Source organism: Cyprinodon tularosa, unplaced genomic scaffold, assembly GCF_016077235.1.
Source record: "Cyprinodon tularosa strain WSP-4 unplaced genomic scaffold, ASM1607723v1 ctg104, whole genome shotgun sequence".
Lineage (NCBI taxonomy): Eukaryota > Metazoa > Chordata > Actinopteri > Cyprinodontiformes > Cyprinodontidae > Cyprinodon > Cyprinodon tularosa.
Genome location: NW_024037827.1, coordinates 703,613 through 723,109, shown reverse-complemented (window position 1 = coordinate 723,109; position 19,497 = coordinate 703,613). Strand labels below are relative to the sequence as shown.

Genomic DNA, 19,497 nt, shown 5'->3' with positions numbered 1-19,497 from the left:
TGGTACCAATTGAGCATTGTTGCAACGCCACAGCCTACCTGAGTATTGTTGCTGACCATGTCCATCCCTTTATGACCACAATGTACCCAACTTCTGATGGCTACTTTCAGCAGGATAATGCGCCATGTCATAAAGCTGGAATCATCTCAGACTGGTTTCTTGAACATGACAATGAGTTCACTGTACTCAAATGGCCTCCACAGTCACCAGATCTCAATCCAATAGAGCATCTTTGGGATGTGGTGGAACGGGAGATTCGCATCATGGATGTGCAGCCGAAAAATCTGCGGCAACTGTGTGATGCCATCATGTCAATATGGACCAAACTCCCTGAGGAATGCTTCCAGCACCTTGTTGAATCTATGCCACCAAGAATTGAGGCAGTTCTGAAGGCAAAAGGGGGTCCAACCCGTTACTAGCATGGGGTACCTAATAAAGTGGCCGCAAGTGTATATCAGCATGGGACAGCGCCCTCTGTGGGCCTCTCACACCAACTTCACTTGAATAGTGTTGAGATGAGATTTTTTTTTAAATATTTGAGGTTTTTAATCAGGTGAAATTTTCATTGTCTTCTTGTCAGCAGCAGTTTGACTTTGAACAACTTTTGGTTTTTGTTTTCCCCACAAAGACTCACATTTTTTTCTGAGAATTGACTCAAGTGTCAATTCAATAAATTTTATCTATCACTGAAAAAATGATGCAATTGGTTTTGGTATTTATGTAATAATATTTAGTTACTTTAACACAATTGTTTCATGTTATCAGGTTAGGACATAAAACAACTGTGTTAAAGTAACTAAATATGATTAAGTAAATGCCAAAAGCGGTTCTATTATTTTTTTCAGCTTATAGCGTAGATTCAAACAGGGTTTCCATGGGTCATTAAAAGTCATTAAGTCATTAAATTATTATGTTTTTAAATTAAAATTCATTAAATGTGCTTATAGTGGCATTTAAAATGCTTTATTTAAAATAAAATAAAAAAACGTTTATACCAAGAATTTCGTCAGATATATCAGATATAAGTGGTGTAGATAGGTCTGCCTGTTTGTGCAGAACTGCTTCCGATTCATCGTTAAGCTAGAGAATGGGATAAAGTTGCTGAAAAAAGAGGAATTCAGGACATAGTTGCAGCCTGCCAATGGTAAAGATGACGAAGGATTTTATTTATTTATATATCTATATCTATCTATATATATATCTATATATATATATATATATCTATATATATATATATATATATATATATATATATATATAAAAATAATATGAGAGTCATGGGTAGTTGTTGATGGCATTAAAATTAAATGAAATTAAAATTCGAGTTACTCATTCCTGTGTAAATCCTGTCATAAACACGTCATCTCAAGGAAATTTACAGAGACAATTCAACCAGATCATACAGTCAAAAAGATTCAAAGTGTTCTAAGGGAAACTAGTTGATTGCATCTGTGAATTCTTCATAAGTTTTAATGAGTTGCATAGTTGTTTTCATGTCATTACCCTCGGGGCAGTTTTACATTTTTTCTTTTGTTTGAGTTTCCAAGTTTGATTTCCGTCCTGCTGCAGCTTGGAGAACAACCGCCCATTAACTTCATTTAGCTGACTGAGGAAGCCATGGAGATTACGATGGATTCTGGTTCAGCCTTGCAGATTGAATCTGTCTTCGTTTGCCAGAAACATCTGTGTGTTTTTCATGGTGGATAAACCACACTCATAGCATTGATTGTGAAACAAATAACAGTATTTACTCACAATCCTTTCCTATCTGATCACCTTTTAGTAACTGCCACTAGAGGGTGCACAGCTAAAAAAGTTCTAACCCTAACCTTAACCTAAAGTTAGTTCACATAAATGAAACTGACTCTCAAAGGTTAAAAATGTTGATCCGCCACATTGAGACCAACCTTCATCCCCATCGGGCTAGTTGGTCCTCAGAAAGCTAGTAAATATACTAACCACTCCTAAATAGGTAACATAAACAAGTACACCCCCCCACACACACACTCAGAAAAAAAAAAGTCAAAAACAGTTACAAATTTTTAAAAAATGTTGATCAAGGGCCTTCTTAGATCAATAATCAGAGGTTGTAAACTAGAGAGAGGATGGAAGATAATCCTTATTGATTCTGGGGACAAAAACAATAGAAAAAAGCACTATATAAGGAGTTTAACTGAATCACATATTTTTTAATTAATCAGAAAGACTAGAATTAATAAAAACTTTCAAGTGTAATTTTATTTAAACCAGATCATATAAAAACAATGCAGGATAAAAGAGGATCAAGTGACCCTGCAAAAGAAGCGCATTGCTAATTTTGATGAAGATATGAGTTAAACCAAAGAAAATAGAAATTTTCAAGACAAATAAAATGTAATTCCTCAGGTTTCCCTTCACTTTTATTCAGTTTCTGTCTGACTAGATAAAACAATTAAAGGAACTAAGCCTAAAATCTGACTTCAAAATGAAAGTAACACGATTCTGCTTTTGGCCGTTTTAAGGGTCAAACCACCACATAAATTGTGTTTAAATAAATAAATAGTGTTTAAACTATTTTAATTTGTTAGTATGTTGAAAATGTATGCAAGCCCTACATTTAAGATTAGTTTGTGGCTATTAGTTAGTTTTTTGGGTGCGATGAAAAGCTTTGACAACTCTTTCCCTAATATTTTTATTTCTCTTATGTAATTATTGGGGTTAAAAAAATACTGTGTAAATAGGATAACTTTGAAGACTATAACAGTGTTTTTGAATTCTTTGTTGTTTTTGGTGTAAATGTTTTAAAGTAACAATTTGATTTAGTATTTCAACATAAATACAATACTTTCGATATAAATATACAAAAAAAAATATATCAAAGCCCTTTAAAATTATATATAGCAGCATATTCCACACTTTAGCCATGACAGGATACAGTTTCAGATATCAAAAACACCTCAGCACAGGAAAAGCACATTTAGACATGAGACAAACATTTCAGCAGAGGGTCACATCTGAGGCTGGAGCCAAATGAAAGTCAACCTGAGCATTAGCTGTGTGTTAAATTTGTCCATGAACACTGTCCACTGGCCATTGTCATTGATAAGTTGAAAGTTTATCGACTGGTACTGCAGTTCTGGACATATCCACAGCTGTTCACAGGTAGGTAGCTGTAGCTGTTTACATTAACATCCAGGGGAGGCATGAAAAGGGGGACGCCGAATCCAAAATAACACTTATTGTTTTGAGAGCAGGCTGCACAGGAATTTTCCGTCAGTCTTGATTCTTTTCTTGCTGGTTCTACATGGCGAATCCAATATTCAAAAATTTTTTGGGCTTTTCTGCCTGGAAGCGAGTGTGCACATCCAAGATATTATCCCATCTCACCTTTGATATCAACCACCGCAGCCGGCCTGCATTCAATCGCACCCAGCATAAGGCTCAGCTCCCGGTCCTGTTCATTCACAGCCTTTGTGAGCGCGTCAACCGCTGCCGGCAGCCTGATCAATGCCCAAATTGCCTCCGACATCCTCTGTAATTGTAGATACATCAGGTATCCTCCAAATCCAAACAGGAGAAATACCAGTATTATAAATACGAAAATCCATGCATCCTCGATATCCTCCAGTGACAGCGCTATGAAACACTCCATCCTCCAAGCCTTCCATGAGTCCATGGTGTTTCTCACGAAGTATGTCCCGGCAGAACAGGAAGGGTCCCCTTTTTCCTGTCTTCCAGTTGTGAAAATTTAATCAATTGGTTTGAGAACCAGCTGACCAGATTCATTGTTTGAATTCAGGTGACATTAAAAGAGGGCTGAGAAAAGACTAGACACAGCAAAGCAGGGACAGATCAACGAGTTGCAGAGCAGCAGGAAGATGCAACCGCCTCCTTCAAGAGTCAGTTTGCAATGATGGGTGTCAAAGAATATTACCACTTTGACATTTTAATAAAATAAACCCCCAGAAGTATTCAAATATAAAATGTAAGAAGCACAGGTTTAACTGTCATGAAGATTAGTGTGAGGGTGAATACAGAGATTAAGCAAGAAGCCCATTTAAGACAACTGCAATTTTCTACTCCAGTGTTTCCCAACTCTGGGTACGCATTACCCCTGGTGGTCTGCGAGTGCATTGCAAGGGGTACATGAGAACTTATTTTAGGGCTGGGATCTGTATTGCTTTGTGATGACACAATCAAAAAATTTAACAAGCTTTTATCAACCTAAAAGTAAGTTTTATCTTTGAGTTCACCTTCATCTTTGACATATCCAAACCAAGCAGAGGAACAGACTGGATGTAGAAAACAGCCAGAGATCAGCTGTGTTTCACACAGAGCTAATTTGGAGCTCATCAAAGCAGCTGCTTTTTTAAATGTAAATAAAATGGGGTTACTCAGAGGAGCTCCAGTTTTATAAATACAGGTTTATAATTTGATTTTATTGTGTATTTATTTCTATTCCTTACTAACTTCCAGGCATCATTTTTAAGTTGTTTTTTTATTTGATATAGAAAGCATAATTATTGAAACTAAATGCTTAAATTAAAAGAGATAGATTAGATTACAAAATAATAAGAGAGCAGTGTAGCCAAGAGAAACTCTACGAAATTAAGAGAACTGATTTTTTTGGAATAAATGACTACAGTTGAAAAGAAAATTCAAATTAGTTCACTTTATTTATATAGCACCAATTCACAACACATGTAATCTCAAGGCACTTTACAATTCACAAGATCATACAACTGAAAAGTTAAAGTTTAGGTTATAAATTGCGGTTGGTGTTCCTGATTGATTTCAGGCCAGCAGTGAAGGCTTTGAAGGCCCTGACCCCCCACCACTGGAAAACTAGTGAGTCAAAAGGTTTGTTTCTCTTTGACAAAGTGCCCTGTGAATGCAAACCGCACCAGATGAATATAATAACAATTTTGCAATTTTGGTCCGCTATCTATCCCAATCAACCAGACTATCAAGTTTAAAAAAAAGAAAGAATCACCTGATGACTGTGACCTGTTTTAGCAGGATAAGAGGGAGCTAAAAAGGAAGAGAGTTTCAGGGAAGGTCTAAAGAACACCAGAGCTGGTTTGAAATGTTGGACTCCAAACCTTCAAGAAATCAATTCAGTAGGTCTTCTGGCATGACCTGGACATTAAAGACTCCTGTTTTCTACAATCTACTGACCCTTATTAAATCCAAACCATCTGAAACCAAAGGGAAATCGCCTTTATCACAGAGGCAAATTCTAGTGGGGAAAAGGTCCTTAACTATACAGTCCGTAGTTAAAAAAAAAAAACGAGACCGATGAATTTCACTAATTCGGGATTTTATTTCCTGTGCGAAGAAATCAGAGAACAGGATGACATGATGTTCAGCCCCGCTCTTCTTAGACTGTAGAAGCGAATTGTGTTGCCTCAGGTCATCGTGACCTTAAGCTCACAATAATTGAGAACACAGAGCAAGCAGTCTGGGAGCCACGTACACATATTGGCAGTAACAATGTGTTCACAGGCGATAAGCCGAGTACAAGTCTTGAAAAACAAAATCATTAGGCCCACTAAAAGGCCCACTCGCACGCAATCCGGTCACAGGCCAAGAACTTCCAGGAAATCTAATCAGAGCGTCCAGTCGTGCACATACATCCACACAGTGCAATGTTGAAACTATATAAACGCCCAGATTTGAATGAGAAGTGGAGAAAAAGCTAGATGTGTTCTGTTGAAATGTTCAGCGCTGTGTTACGTGTACTGAGGACAGCATGTCAATTTGATCTATAAAATAAACGCTTCTTCTCCCGTCCTGGGGCAAGCAGATGATCGACTGAAGGTGTCCTGATTTTTGACCATTGAAAACCACCACATTTGGTGCATTGGCCTGGCTGAGAAAAGAACCCGGGAACAACTTTAGAATCACTGAAGAAAAAACTTCAGGAGACGTGAGTTAAATCCCTTGCTCCTATTTTAATGACTGATATAAAGCAGATCACTTAAGCTGTTTGGAAGCTGGACACACATTTAAACTGTATCAGACGATTATCTGTTTGCCACTGGATGTTTGCTGCAGCATAAATTGGCATCTTGAGATAAATAGTAGCTGTCGAGAACTGGCTCGGATTTTTGTTTTGGATGATTAATAGTAATCTGCTGAAGCGAGATTGCACCATAACTTTATAGAAATTGGTGGAAACTGGCGGTCACGGATTATAAGTGATGTATCATTATGAATGATGCAACTAATATGTATATCTCATTCTAGTGAGGAATTCTATTTCCTAGAACATGTCGCCGAGTTGCAGTTCGACTGAGCCTGGAAGGCTGTTGTTGTTGAAAAATAGGCCTGAGTCCAGAGGGACTGTATTGAGATCTCGTATGTTGTTGTTGTTTATCTCCGGAGAAAGAAGCAACAGTATTTAGTAAAATAATCTTGATGATGTAACGTTCCATTATCCTGCATTATACTCTGTATTATGCCATTATTATTCTGCATTATAATCTGTATTACTGTCTTATTATTTTACATGGTATGCTATACATGGGCGGCTGTTTAGAGGACTGGGGACTCAGACTACTGACTGACTGACTTACTTATTTTTTTTTTCTTTTTGTTTCCTTTCATTTACCTAGCCTTATATACTACGATACACTATAACTAAGTTCGACTTATTTGGAATGTTTTGAATAGTTATCTTTCACATATTATGTAATATCCAGATTGGGTTGAAGGGTTCAAACAGTGTTGGTTTCACAGATCATCGTGAGTATCATGGTCAGGATGCGATTTGTGCTACGGCCGACGCCGGAGGAAGGATGGATGTTTGGAGGAAGCATGGGTCGATGGGATAGTTTCCTCTTACATGAGTATTAAAATGAAAGAGTAAGATGCCCACAGGACGAAAAAGGGGTTTTCGATCCCATACTAATCGAATCATGGCCATGTGGAAAATGATGATCTTTCTTTGAAGGTTCAGTAATATTCACTTTGTTTTGTTATTCACTTTAGGTTTGTTATTAATCATGACACTTTAGTTTTCATTTAATTTGTTTTTCTCAACTTGCATCCATACTGGGCTACGTCGGTAACACTTAGATACCGTTTCATTTAAACTTCACATACACGTAAGTGCACTTAGTTGCGTGATATTACCATCACTATGCAAATTCTCATTAGTACTTCATTTTCAATGAACTACAGGAGGGAATGTAGAAGCGAATTGTGTTGCCTCAGGTCATCGTGACCTTAAGCTCACAATAATTGAGCACACAGAGCAAGCAGTCTGGGAGCCACGTACACATATTGGCAGTAACAATGTGTTCACAGGCGATAAGCCGAGTACAAGTCTTGAAAAACAAAATCATTAGGCCCACTCAAAGGCCCACTCGCACGCAATCCGGTCACAGGCCAAGAACTTCCAGGAAATCTAATCAGAGCGTCCAGTCGTGCACATACATCCACACAGTGCAATGTTGAAACTATATAAACGCCCAGATTTGAATGAGAAGTGGAGAAAAAGCTAGATGTGTTCTGTTTAAATTTTCTAGCGCTGTGTCACGTGTACTGAGGACAGCATGTCAATTTGATCTATAAAATAAACGCTTCTTCTCCCGTCCTGGGGCAAGCAGATGATCGACTGAAGGTGTCCTGATTTTTGACCATTGAAAACCACCACAAGACAAAGTTGGTCTCACAATTTTTTTTAATTTTTTTATATACCTTTATTTTTACAGGCAAGTCACAATGGCGGCCTGATAAGTGGAGTAACCTCTTAGGAAAGGAAAGTAGGGTTAAAATAAATCAAATACTTAAGTAATACATACCGTATTTTCACGACTATAAGGCGCACTTAAACGTCTTTTTTTCCCCTCAAAATGTGCGGTGCGCCCTTTGGTGCGGTGCGCCCTATGTGTGTTGTAACTGCGACTTTTGAGACCACCTCATTGAGGAGATGATGAAAGAGTGGCTGAATGTAAGGAGACCAGGTGTTTTTTTCTTTCCACTCATCACCATCGCTGTTAATATGTAACTCCATGCGTGCCCATCTCACAGCTGATGTGAAAAACATGGGGAAACAAATTAACCCTGTGCTCGCTGTTCAACCGCTCGACATCGGTGTGAACCGGACCCAGCAGGTGCAGCAGAAGCAGCGAGTTTACATGCAAAGTCAATGGTTGACGCGCGTATAGGTGCAGCAAAAGGTCCTGCAGCGCGTTTTGAGCAGCAGGAGCGTTTAAGCATCTGACGCACCGCCAACGCGCTGCTGCTGCTCGAGATGGAAAAATTGAAGTTTTGCTGCTGGACGCGCCGCATCAACCAATCAGAGAAGCTGATCTGGGAGCTGACAGCGAGACAGACACAGCGCTCTGATGACATATGATATTAACGCAAATGAAAAAGGCTGGATGGATGAGGAGATGATGAAAGCGTAGCTGAGGGAGGTGTAGCCTATGTGAGGAGACCAGGTGGTTTTTTCCACGCATCACCATCGCTGCGTGCCCATCTCACAGCCGATGTGAAAAAAAGGTGAATCAAATGAACGCTGTGCTCGCCGTTATCCCGGGAGGTCTGACAAAGGAACTTCAACCGCTCGACATCGGTGTGAAGCGGCCGTTCAAAGTAAGGCTGCGAGCGGCGTGGGAGCGATGGATGGCCGACAGAGACCACAGTTTCAGGATAAGTGGAAGGCAGCGCCGGGCAAGTTACGCCACCGTTTGCGGATGGATTGTAGATGGACTAACGTGTCTGCTGGCTCTGTTGTACAAGCTTTTGCAAAAGCCGGCATTATTTCTGAGGAGCTGTGCTGCACGGAAAGTGACTGACAGCGAAGAATGGGAAATTGGCATGTCTGATTTAGCGCAGCTGTTTAATTCAGAAACAGAGGATGATGACTTTGATGGGTTTGATTAATACTTTGTAATAAATACATGAATAAAGCACAATCATACTCAGTTTTGCTCCCGCTCTATTTTTCTACCTGAAAACTTAATTCTACAGCAGCATCTGGGCGGGTCTCCTCCTCTTCACCGCGGCGGCTGGCAGGTGTTTTTCATCTAAATAATCTAAATCTTGCAGCTATATTTGCTGTGATCAATGGGAATAAAGTAGTTTTAATATGTTTTTAAGTGAGAAAGGCCACCTGAAAACTTAATAATTGCAGTCAGTTCATCCAGATTATCTATTTCTGTTGGAGGCGCTCAGACCCCGACATACCAGCGGTGCGCCGACAGGAGAAATCCCTTCATCAGCAGCCTCTAGGCTGGGCAGCCTCCGGGTTCACGCGGTGGCTGGCAGGTGTTTTTCATCTAAATAATTTAAACTGCAGGCACCAGGATACCGGTAATAAAAGCGAACATATTCCGTCGGCAGGTTTCAGGATTTTAAGTTAATTTAGGAGTGATCACAGCGCTGTGTCATCTGCGATGTGTCTGTCTCACGGCCAGCTGCCAGGTTTGATTAATACTTTTTAATAAATACATGAATAAAGCACAGTCATACTCAGTTTTGCCCCCGCTGTATTTTTAAATACGCAGTAGAGGTATTTAAAGGTAGTAGAGGACATGTACCTGTATATAAAAAACGCGCCCTATAGTCCGGTGCACCTTATGTGTGTGTTAAATACAGAAATGGGACACATAACTGAGACTGCGCCTTTTAGTACGGTGCGCCTTATGGTCGTGAAAATACGGTACATAAAATATAATTTAAAACACAACAGACGACCCCAAAAATGTCTATGCAGAGAAGCAGCTGCAAGTGTCTGTGAACAAGGATGATATAATTGTTTTGAAGGATGAAACTAAAATTAGTCTATCCAGTTTACGAATATTTTGCAGAGCGTTCCAGTCACGAGCCGCAGCAGATCGAAAAGAAGTAAAACTAAAAGTAGTGTTGGTTTTAGGAACTAAGTAATTGTAGATGTAGTGAGGACCTGCTGTTGTAAGTGACGGGCTTTGGCTCCAGCAGGTGAACATAATCAGGTGACCTGATTTAAAAGGGTCTTTTAAATAAAGATGAACCAGTGAATTTTGCGTCGATTGTGAATGGAGGGCCAGTTAACAGAGGAATACAGAGCACATTTATGGCAAACCTGATGGTGGAATGGTAAAGACTGTCAAGTTTTGATAGAGTGGACTTGCAAGCAACCCTATTTATAGTATCTCCATAGTCTAAAATGGGTAGAATGGACATTTAAACCCTCCTTATGAGAATCAATATTTTTATACAAAACACTCCTTAGTAGAATAAACAGCCCTCTCCCTTAGACACCCAGCAGCCTTGCAGGTCTGAGGGCTGAATTAATTAAACCCAGCTTAGATTAATATATTTAAAAAGGAATCAAAAGCAGATCAATTTTTTCCCAGCACTAACAACTGTCTCTGTTAAAAAGCCTGGCAGTAAACTTATCTGAATAGTGCATTTCTGACCGTTTTCTCCAATGTTCTCTGGCTTTGAGACAATGTTTTTTTAAGGCTCAGATTTCCTCAGGAAACACACACATCAGACAAACATTCTGCGGGCAGACCTTCAATACTGATATCTGCAGTCAGCTTGTGTTCCACAGAAGCTCTAAAGCAGTAAGTAAAATCTTTGTTTTAAAAGTCTCACTCTCTCTAAAAAGAGAATGTAGCTCTAACTTAAATGAATTGCTGAGTTGATCCAGCTTAATTAATTTAGTTAAATAGTTACCACGTTGAATTAATAAGTTAGGCTTATCTAAAGACATAACCTTTACTCTGAATGAACAGAAACAGAACTATACCCTTAGATTTTATGCTATTTAAGCTATGAACTCCATGTATTGGATTTTTCATTTCTGCATTGAGTTTACGACCCAAATTTCGACAGAGGGAGCCAATAAGGACCAACTTCCCTTTTTATAGTAAATGAAAGTGAAAAATTGTTCGCTCCAGCCGCGGACTGATGAAGACAGGATGTTGCTGCTGCCAGCAACAACACCCTGCAACAACACTCTGTGTTTTTGACATGATCAGACAGTTGGCTTAGAAAAATACCACCTTAAAGCCACGGATGATTGTTGAGATTTATGTTAAGCTGAACAAAAAGCCTTATTTGGTTTTGTTGGAATAAATTCAGTTTGTTTTAGTGGAAGTTTTCTTTGTTTATTGAGAAATTGTTGTAAATTCACATTCAGGATGTTATCCCCTTTAGATGTATGTGCCACCGTAAACGCCTGCAAAGTCTCATGCTAAATTATTCTCTGTTTGTTTCCCTCAACAGGTTCTGAAAATGTCTCTTTCAACTCACTGTCAGTGCACAGTGGAGATTCAGAACAAGACATCCAGCGTCATCCTGTCTGAGCCGCTGTGAGTTTTAAAAAAGACGTACACCCAGCATCCAGGACCAGAAATAAATAACTGAAAATGTTTTGTCATTATTTCCTTTCTATCTCTTCTTTCTTTCATCTTTTCTCTTTTTTTCTTTTTTCCTTTTCTTCTTCTGTTTTTCTGCTCTGTTTACATTGCAGTGTCCATATAAACTGTAAAACTCCCTGCATAATTATAATAAAGCAATTTATATGCATGAAACAAGTGGAGCAATATGGCAATTGCCATATTGCTACACTTGTGAAAGTTAAATCTGTTGAGCTCTTTTTGGCATCAAGACAAGTATTCTTATTGCCACATTGCCAGACAGGACACTGTAAGAGAAAAAAAATAAATAAAAGAACAAGACATCCAGCGTCATCCTGTCTGAGCCGCTGTGAGTTTTAAAACCGACGTACACCCAGCATACAGGACCAGAAATAACTAATCCTCATGTCAACCTCAGTGAGGAAAAAATAAGTATTTGAACACCCTGCTATTTTTTAAGTTCAACCATTTAGAAAACATCTGAAGTCGTCATCATAGGTGCATGTCCACTGTGAGAGAAAATCTAAAATAAAAATAAAAAAATTCAGAAATCACAATGTATGATTTTTTTAACTATTTATTTGTATGATACAGATGCTGGTGAAGGTTCTTCATCATCCAGGTCATAGTCATTCTAAAAAAAGAAAATTAAAAACAATCCACTGGACTTTGTTTCCAAGTTTGAAGATGTTTCGCTTCCCATCCAGGAATATTTTTCAATTCTATATTCCTGATATTTTGAATTAAACAAAGTCCAGTGGATTGTTTTTAATTTTCTTTTTTTTTGGTATGATACAGCTGCAAATAAGTATTTGAGCACCTGAAAACATTTACGTTAATATTTGCTACAGTAGCCTTTGTTTGCAATTGCAGAGGTCAAATGTTTGTTTTTAATTTTGGCCCACTCTGCCACACAGATCTTCCTCTAGATAAGTCAGGTTTCTGGGCTGTTGCTGAGAATTACAGAGTTTGAGCTCCCTCCAAAGGTTCTCTATTGGGTTTAGGTCTGGAGATTGACTAGGCCATGCCCTTACCTTGATATGCCTCTTACAGAGCCACTCCTTGGTTACACATTTAAAGGTTGCCATGTTTGAAACCCATGGAGGGAACCTGGGGACTGAATTTGCAAACTTACTTGAAAAAATTTGGACTTCAACATTTTATCCATTTCTTTAAAACATAGGTCATTGCAGCTTTGGATTCTCTTTGCATGGACAAGCTTGAAAGGTTCAGTTTAGGCAGAGATGGGAAGTAACGAAGTACAAATACTTTGTTACTGTACTCAAGTAGATTTTTCTGATATTTTTACTTTACTACTTATTTTTATGGCGACTTTTTACTTCTACTCCTTACATTTTTACACAAATATCTGTACTTTCTACTCCTTACATTTTAAAAAATTGGCTCGTTAATTTAGTTTTGAATCATTTCAATGGAGTTACCGTTATTATTTTTCACGTCATCAATACCAAATTCAATCTAATTGGATGGGAATCTACGTTGCATTTGACGCACCACTACAAGATGAATCGACAGATTCGGCGGTATTCATTCGCGGCAAATCATTGCAGCTTGGTGGCGGTGGCGTTAGCATAGTAGCATGGACGACGAGATAATTGAAAATGAACACAACAAAGATCTAGTCCTATTGGCAGACATCCATGTAAAATGTAGGCAACGGCATGAAAAAAGTGGTTTCTACTTTTACTTTTATACTTTAAGTAAATCTGCGATGGACTGGCGACCTGTCCAGGGTATACCCCGCCTCTCGCCCATTGACTGCTGGAGATAGGCACCAGCACCCCTCGCGACCCCAATTGGGAGAAGCGTGTCAGATAATGGATGGATGGATGGACTTTAAGTAAATTTACAAGCCTGTACTTTGTTACTTTTACTTGAGTAAAGAAGTTTAATCAGTACTTCCACTTTTACCAGAGTATTTTTAAACACAAGTATCTGTACTTTTACTCAAGTACAGAAAGTGAGTACTTTTGCCATCTCTGAGTTTAGGCAACTGGACGTGAAGTTTTCTATAAGACCTTTCGCCTCTCATCCAAGAGGCATCTTCAATTCTAACTGCTGGTGTGGAGCACTGAGATTAATTTACTGTAGGTCTAACAAAGAATTAGGATGAACAAAAGGTGGCTCCTATTCCTCCTACTGGATTGGACATGTAAGTTACCTGGGTTGTTAATGGTTGATAGGGGGTTCTGATGGGTCATTAACTTCCTTATCAGAGTGGTTTCTCCTCACATGCCTCTCTGAAGTATGATTGAGGGCAGGTGAGAGGGAAATCTTCTGGGTATTATTGCTAAAAGTCCTTTGTACGAAGGTGAAAGGTTATGTCTAAGACCACCTCCTCTGTTAAGACATGGTTTTTCCAGATAAACAAAGATTGCTTCCTTAAACCCTCTCTCAATCCATCTTTCTTCCTTGGCCAGAATATGGATGTTGTTGTCCTCAAACAAATGTTTTTTTGCCTTTAGGTAGACATAACCTTTTACCTTTTGCGTGAGGTTCAGGTAAATTAGTTCATAGATGCTTGTAGCTCTGCTTAGACACCAGGATTTGCTCTCAAACATCTCACGAGGGCCAACTGAATTTCAAACATATAGGATTTTCTCCTGACCTCACGATTCCTGATCCGGATGTGGTCATGAGAGGATAGTTGCCCCTCGTTACGCCCTGTATACTGTTAAGGAAAAATGATTATTTTTAGTTTTTAATACAGTTAATCTTATGGCATGTGTAAAAGGTATGTTGAACACTCTCATTTTGAACATATTTCTTAATTTTGAACAAGTTTGTGTTAATGATTTAAAACTAAACTATTGATGGGTAAGTATTCAAAGTACAGGAAGGAAAATGTAGATCAAAGGGGATCTCCCAATGAGGCTCCTGTTGTTTATCAGAGAGGACAGGAGGCCATAAAATGAGTATCTCCTGCAGGGCAGCATCATTTGAGCCTCGAGGAGAGAAGTCTGCTTGGTTCACAGAAGATCAAAAGTCTTCCAGAACTAACATCTGGGATGGTGTAAAACTGAATACAACGTAGAATGTTAAAACACTAACATTTAGTTTTAAAAACATTTTTCTAAGTACTAATAGCATGTTTTTTAAATGAAAATTGTATTATCTAATTTTAGAATTAACTAGTTTAGTAGATGATGAATGAATTTGAAAATGGTACTATCTGTGACAATATCAGAATCAAATGGAAATTGTTTGAATGAAAATGTTTTGTTTAGTATTAGAAAATTGCTCAGGATCTATGCTAAATGGGGTTTTGGAAAATGTGTTAGCTTGTATACTTAGGATTGAATATTATGTTTCATAGGTTAGAAAAAGGAATTGTACCTCATGTTCTGTTGATTCTATGTGTTATTTTTGGTTTAAGGCAGGACTCAATCTTGTGCAGAAGAGCAAAACTGGGTTTGTAAAGATAACCTTTCCTTGAACCAAATTACTGAATTTAAGTTTGTTCCTGAGAATTTATGTAAGGAGAGAGAGAAGGAGAGGCTCCGGATTCCACAGCTATCTGTGAAATCTTATCTTATGTTTTCCTTAGCCAGATGACCTTAGAATCCTGGAGGCCAGGACAAGCTCTCCGCTCTTTTTGTTAAACAAAGGAGCAAATGGCCTTTGATTTTTGCCGTAAATTAGGGGAAGCTCTAAGTTTTTCTGAGTGTCCAAGGTAGCTTCCAATTGGTCAAGCGGAGGGACGCCTTAACTGAATATACTAAAAGGAAAGACACACCTACATCATAAAAGTTCATGCACACGAGTAATAATTCAGATAGCTGCCACTATTTTGCTTTTTTTGCAACAGCTCTCTCCAAAGACGCGTCTTTGCCTTTCTTTTCTATTTTCTTTACCTCAGGTAATTGAATGTATGTTTCTGTTGTTCTGCAGTTTTATTGTTAATTCATAAGCTGTTTCTTGTTGGATTAAATTCTGTGATTCTGTGACGTCCACACGCATTGTTGGTTTCCTTGTGGCCACACGCGGCTCGCCGGGAGGGCCTGGGATCCAAAGAAAGAGAGAGAGCCAAACTTTTTCCAAAGTTAACTATTTTAGAATATTTTCTTCCTTAACAATACACTACGCAGGACACGCAATGACACTGAAACTTGGCCAAACTGAAACTTGCAAAACTGGAAAATCAGCCTTAAAAGGACAAAAACTCCCACAGTCTATGCTCACCTTTAGTTAACTAGAGTTAAAATGTGATAATACAGTGATATCTGTTGTGATTTTGGTTAATTATTAGTAATTACCAAACTATAATTTTTTATATTTAATAGTGATTTAACAAACCCAAGTTCACACCAGGTCTTTACAACCATATATGCTAATAAATACATTAAATAATTGTTAATTAGTCATCAAAATAGTTAATTTTCATAGGCAAATGCCCTATTTATTACAATTTATCTGTTATTTCAGTACAATGTTTGGGTACACTCTCAGTAGTTCCCAACCTTGGTCCTCAAGGACCCTGTATTGCATGTTTTCGGTGTCTCGTTTCTGTTTAAGTAGTCGGATCTCTTTGTGTTTCCATCCAGCATCCATCTCTTTAGTGGAAACTGTGAGTCTCCTCTCCCTCCAACTCTTCGTCCCTCTGAATCCGGCACCGCGCTCTTCATAAAAAAAACCCACGCGGCCTGTGGTTCCGTAGCTGTCTTCACATACGACATCGTTCAGGCGTCCACCAAGCATAATCAAGGCCGGCTGGCTGTCATGTTCTCCAATCCGTACGACTTCAACATGTACTCCAACTGGTATGCCATTGGAGCATTCAGCAAGGACAAGCGTTGCGACGAGGAGCTGTACAAGGAAATGTACTATGGGCAACAGCTCGGCTTTGTCCGCGGAAAAGTCAAGGGCCCCAGCCTGACCAACAAAGTGGGCCGTTTGACCATCAGGGCCAGCATGTCTGACAGCTATCAGCCTGTCCTGAAGGTGGAACTTTGCAACAACTAAGACTGGCTGCTTCTGTTTTATGCAGTTTGTGATTTAACTCAAATAATTTTTTTAGCAAAAGCTTGTCCTTTTATAGCATAACCATCATCTTTGTCTTCATTAATACCAGTTATTTCTTTCCCAGTTTAAAAACTATAAACCATCTATCCAGCATTTGCTTTTCTATCTGTTCTCACCACAGCTTCACAGCTTCCCCAGTGAACATTTAGAAAGTGATCATGTTTTAAATAATCAGTCATCTTTCCAATCTGGAAGTTTTTCCTAAATTGGAGGGAAAAAAACGCTTCAGTGTTCGTTAAAACGGCCAACTGATTCAGAGTTTTCCTCTGAACCCCAACAGCTAAATGAAATCCTGATGCTAATCAGACCACATGAAACATGGGACCTGGTTAAAGTGGATGGGCTTCCGTCTGAATAGTGTATCAGCACATGTACAGATGAAGTAGGATTACAACTGACAGAGTTGATGAAACTGAGTTTAAAAAGTGTTCAATGTTGCACTGTACGAAATTGGACTGGATGTAACTGGGCTACAATGTGTCTCTGTCACTATCTTAGGACACATTTAAGTGAACCAAAATGAACACCTTATATCAGGATCACGCTCTGATTCTGTCCAATGTCTGAGTATCAGATCAGCACACTGATACCATGAGGAGATCTGATGGCCCTGATGCCTTACTGCTGCTGTTACTATCTGAACGTTCTGACTCAATAAAAGCTGAACTTTAATGTGTTTTACTGTTGTCTGTTAGTCTCAATGTGTTTTAATGAAAATGAAAAAGAGAGATCATATCTCTCCTATCCTGGCTTCTCTTCATTGGCTTCCTGTTAAATCAAGAATAGAATTTAAAATCCTCCTTCTCACATATAAAGCTCCATCTGATACAAAGAAAACAAAACAATTTAAGGTCAGATCGCCATACACTTCAAAAACACCAAAAGGTAAGTAATTACATTGTTTTTTGCACAAGACTAAAGGGATACATGCCTGCTGAGGTAGTTTAAAGTCTATTTTTTCATACAAAACTAAAGAGATAAACTAAAGGGATAAACGGTTATTGACTATGGGTATGCTCATCTGACAGAAAACCGGTCCTTAATTGGATAGATTTGTTTTTCATCCTTGTCTTGCCAAACTTAATGTTTTACACTCCTTGTGTTTTTATGTAATTTCACAGCTTTTGGGGTTTTAATTTAACAAAATAGAAACTGCTTAACTAATGAGAAATTTTGATAATGTATTAAGTAAGTAAGTGAGTAAGTAAGTAATCTTTTCTTATATAGCACCTTTCACAGACATAGAGGTCACAAAGTGCTTCACAAAATTACAATACAAATAAAAATATGTTTATTACCATAAACGTATTTAAGTATTTCAATAAAGAACATGTTGATAAATAGTTCATATAAAAATAATTTAAAATAACATATATACAAGTGGTCTGTTAAATTTGACTAAGCAGGCAGGAGCAGGTTTCACAGCAGATCCAGTCTGCTTTCCATAAGAGCTCCCAGCAATCTCTGCTGCAACCCTGAAGAAACAGCACCTTAGTTAATACTACTGTCAGAACATTACTCTCTTAAACAGAAACTCTGCCTGCAGATACATGTGTCAGTTTCAGATTAAAAAATACTCAAATTAATATCCAGTGCCCCCGCCCCTCTCAGGCTAATTAGATCGCAGACTGATCAGATGTGCAGATATTCATGGTAATCAGACAAAAAATGGATAGATCAATGATAAAAGGCAGATCAATGAATCGTTTTAGGATCTTATGTTCATTCCTACTATTTAGTGTGATTTGACTACAGTAACAAAAAAACACAAAAAAAACCTCTTCGTCACCCATCGTGGATAGTCTTCCCCTCTTTTTTCTCCAAGCTAGGGTCCTCTACAAAAGGCCTGGGAGCTTGAGGGTTCTGTGCAGTATCTTTGCTGTTCTACAACTGCACTCTTCTGGACCGAGATGTCTGATGTATTTCCAGGGATCTGCTTTAACCTCTTGAAGTTTGGGAGTCACTGCCCCGAGGGCCCTCAATGACCGTAGGTACCACTGATGCTTTGACCTTCCAGTTTATATATCTACAGGTGCTGGTCATAAAATTAGAATATCATGAAAAAGTAGATTGATTTCAGTAATTCCATTTAAAAAGTGAAACTTGTATATTATATTCATACATTACATACAAACTCATATATTTCAGATGTTTATTTTGTTTAATTTTGATGATTACAAATGACAACAAATGAAAATCTCAAATTCATCATATCAGAAAATTAGAATATTATTGAAGACCAATAAAAACAAAGGATTTATAGAAATGTTGGCCAACTGAAAAGTATGAACATGAAAAGTATGAGCATGTACAGCACTCAGTATTTAGTTGGGCCTCCTTTGGCCTGTATTACTGCAGCAATGCGGCGTGGCATGGAGTCGATCAGTCTGTGGCACTGCTCAGGTGTTATGATAGCCCAGGTTGCTCTAATAGTGGCTTTTAGCTCTTCTGAATTGTTGGGTCTGGTGTATTGCATCTTCTTCTTCACAATACCCCATAGATTTTCTATGGGGTTAAGGTCAGGAGAGTTTGCTGGCCAATTAAGAACAGGGATACCATGGTCCTTCAACCAGGTACTGGTAGCTTTGGCACTGTGTGCAGGTGCCAAGTCCTGTTGGAAAATGAAATCTGCATCTCCAAAAAGTTGGTCAGCTGCAGGAAGCATGAAGTGCTCTAAAACTTCCTGGTATGTGGCTGCGTTGACCCTGGACCTCAGAAAACACAATGGACCAACACCAGCAGATGACATGGCACCCCAAACCATCACTGACTGTGGAAACTTTACACTGGACTTCAAGCAACGTGGATGAAGTGCCTCTCTTCTTTTCCTCCAGACTCTGGGACCTTGATTTCCAAAGGAAATGCAAAATTTACTTTCATCAGAGAACATGACTTTGGACCACTCACCAGCAGTCCAGTCCTGTTTCTCTTTAGCCCAGGCAAGGCGCTTCTGACGCTGTCTGTGGTTCAAGAGTGGCTTGACACAAGGAATGCGACAGCAGAAACCCATGTCTTTCATACGTCTGTGTGTGGTGGTTCTTGAAGCACTCACTCCAGCTGCAGTCCACTCTTTGTGAATCTCCCCCACATTTTTGAATGGGTTTTGTTTCACAAT

General features: G+C 38.7%; 1 protein-coding gene across 1 annotated transcript; it reads left to right on the top strand.

Annotated features, from left to right (window-relative positions):
- Positions 1-10,382: 10,382 nt before the first annotated feature.
- Positions 10,383-16,716, top strand: LOC119781582 (DELTA-sagatoxin-Srs1a-like). Its single transcript, XM_038282115.1, has 3 exons — positions 10,383-10,541; positions 11,206-11,291; positions 15,905-16,716. The coding sequence occupies exons 2-3, from the start codon at positions 11,215-11,217 to the stop codon at positions 16,320-16,322; spliced, it is 495 nt and encodes a 164-aa protein (XP_038138043.1). The 5' UTR covers positions 10,383-10,541; positions 11,206-11,214; the 3' UTR covers positions 16,323-16,716.
- The last annotated feature ends 2,781 nt before the right edge of the window (positions 16,717-19,497 follow it).

Coding starts and splice junctions, on each gene's coding strand:
- LOC119781582 (XM_038282115.1), top strand. CDS start 11,215: ATGTCTCTTTCAACTCACTGTCAGTGCACAGTGGAGATTCAGAACAAG. Junction 11,292..15,904: donor GTCATCCTGTCTGAGCCGCT/GTGAGTTTTAAA, acceptor GTTTCCATCCAG/CATCCATCTCTTTAGTGGAA.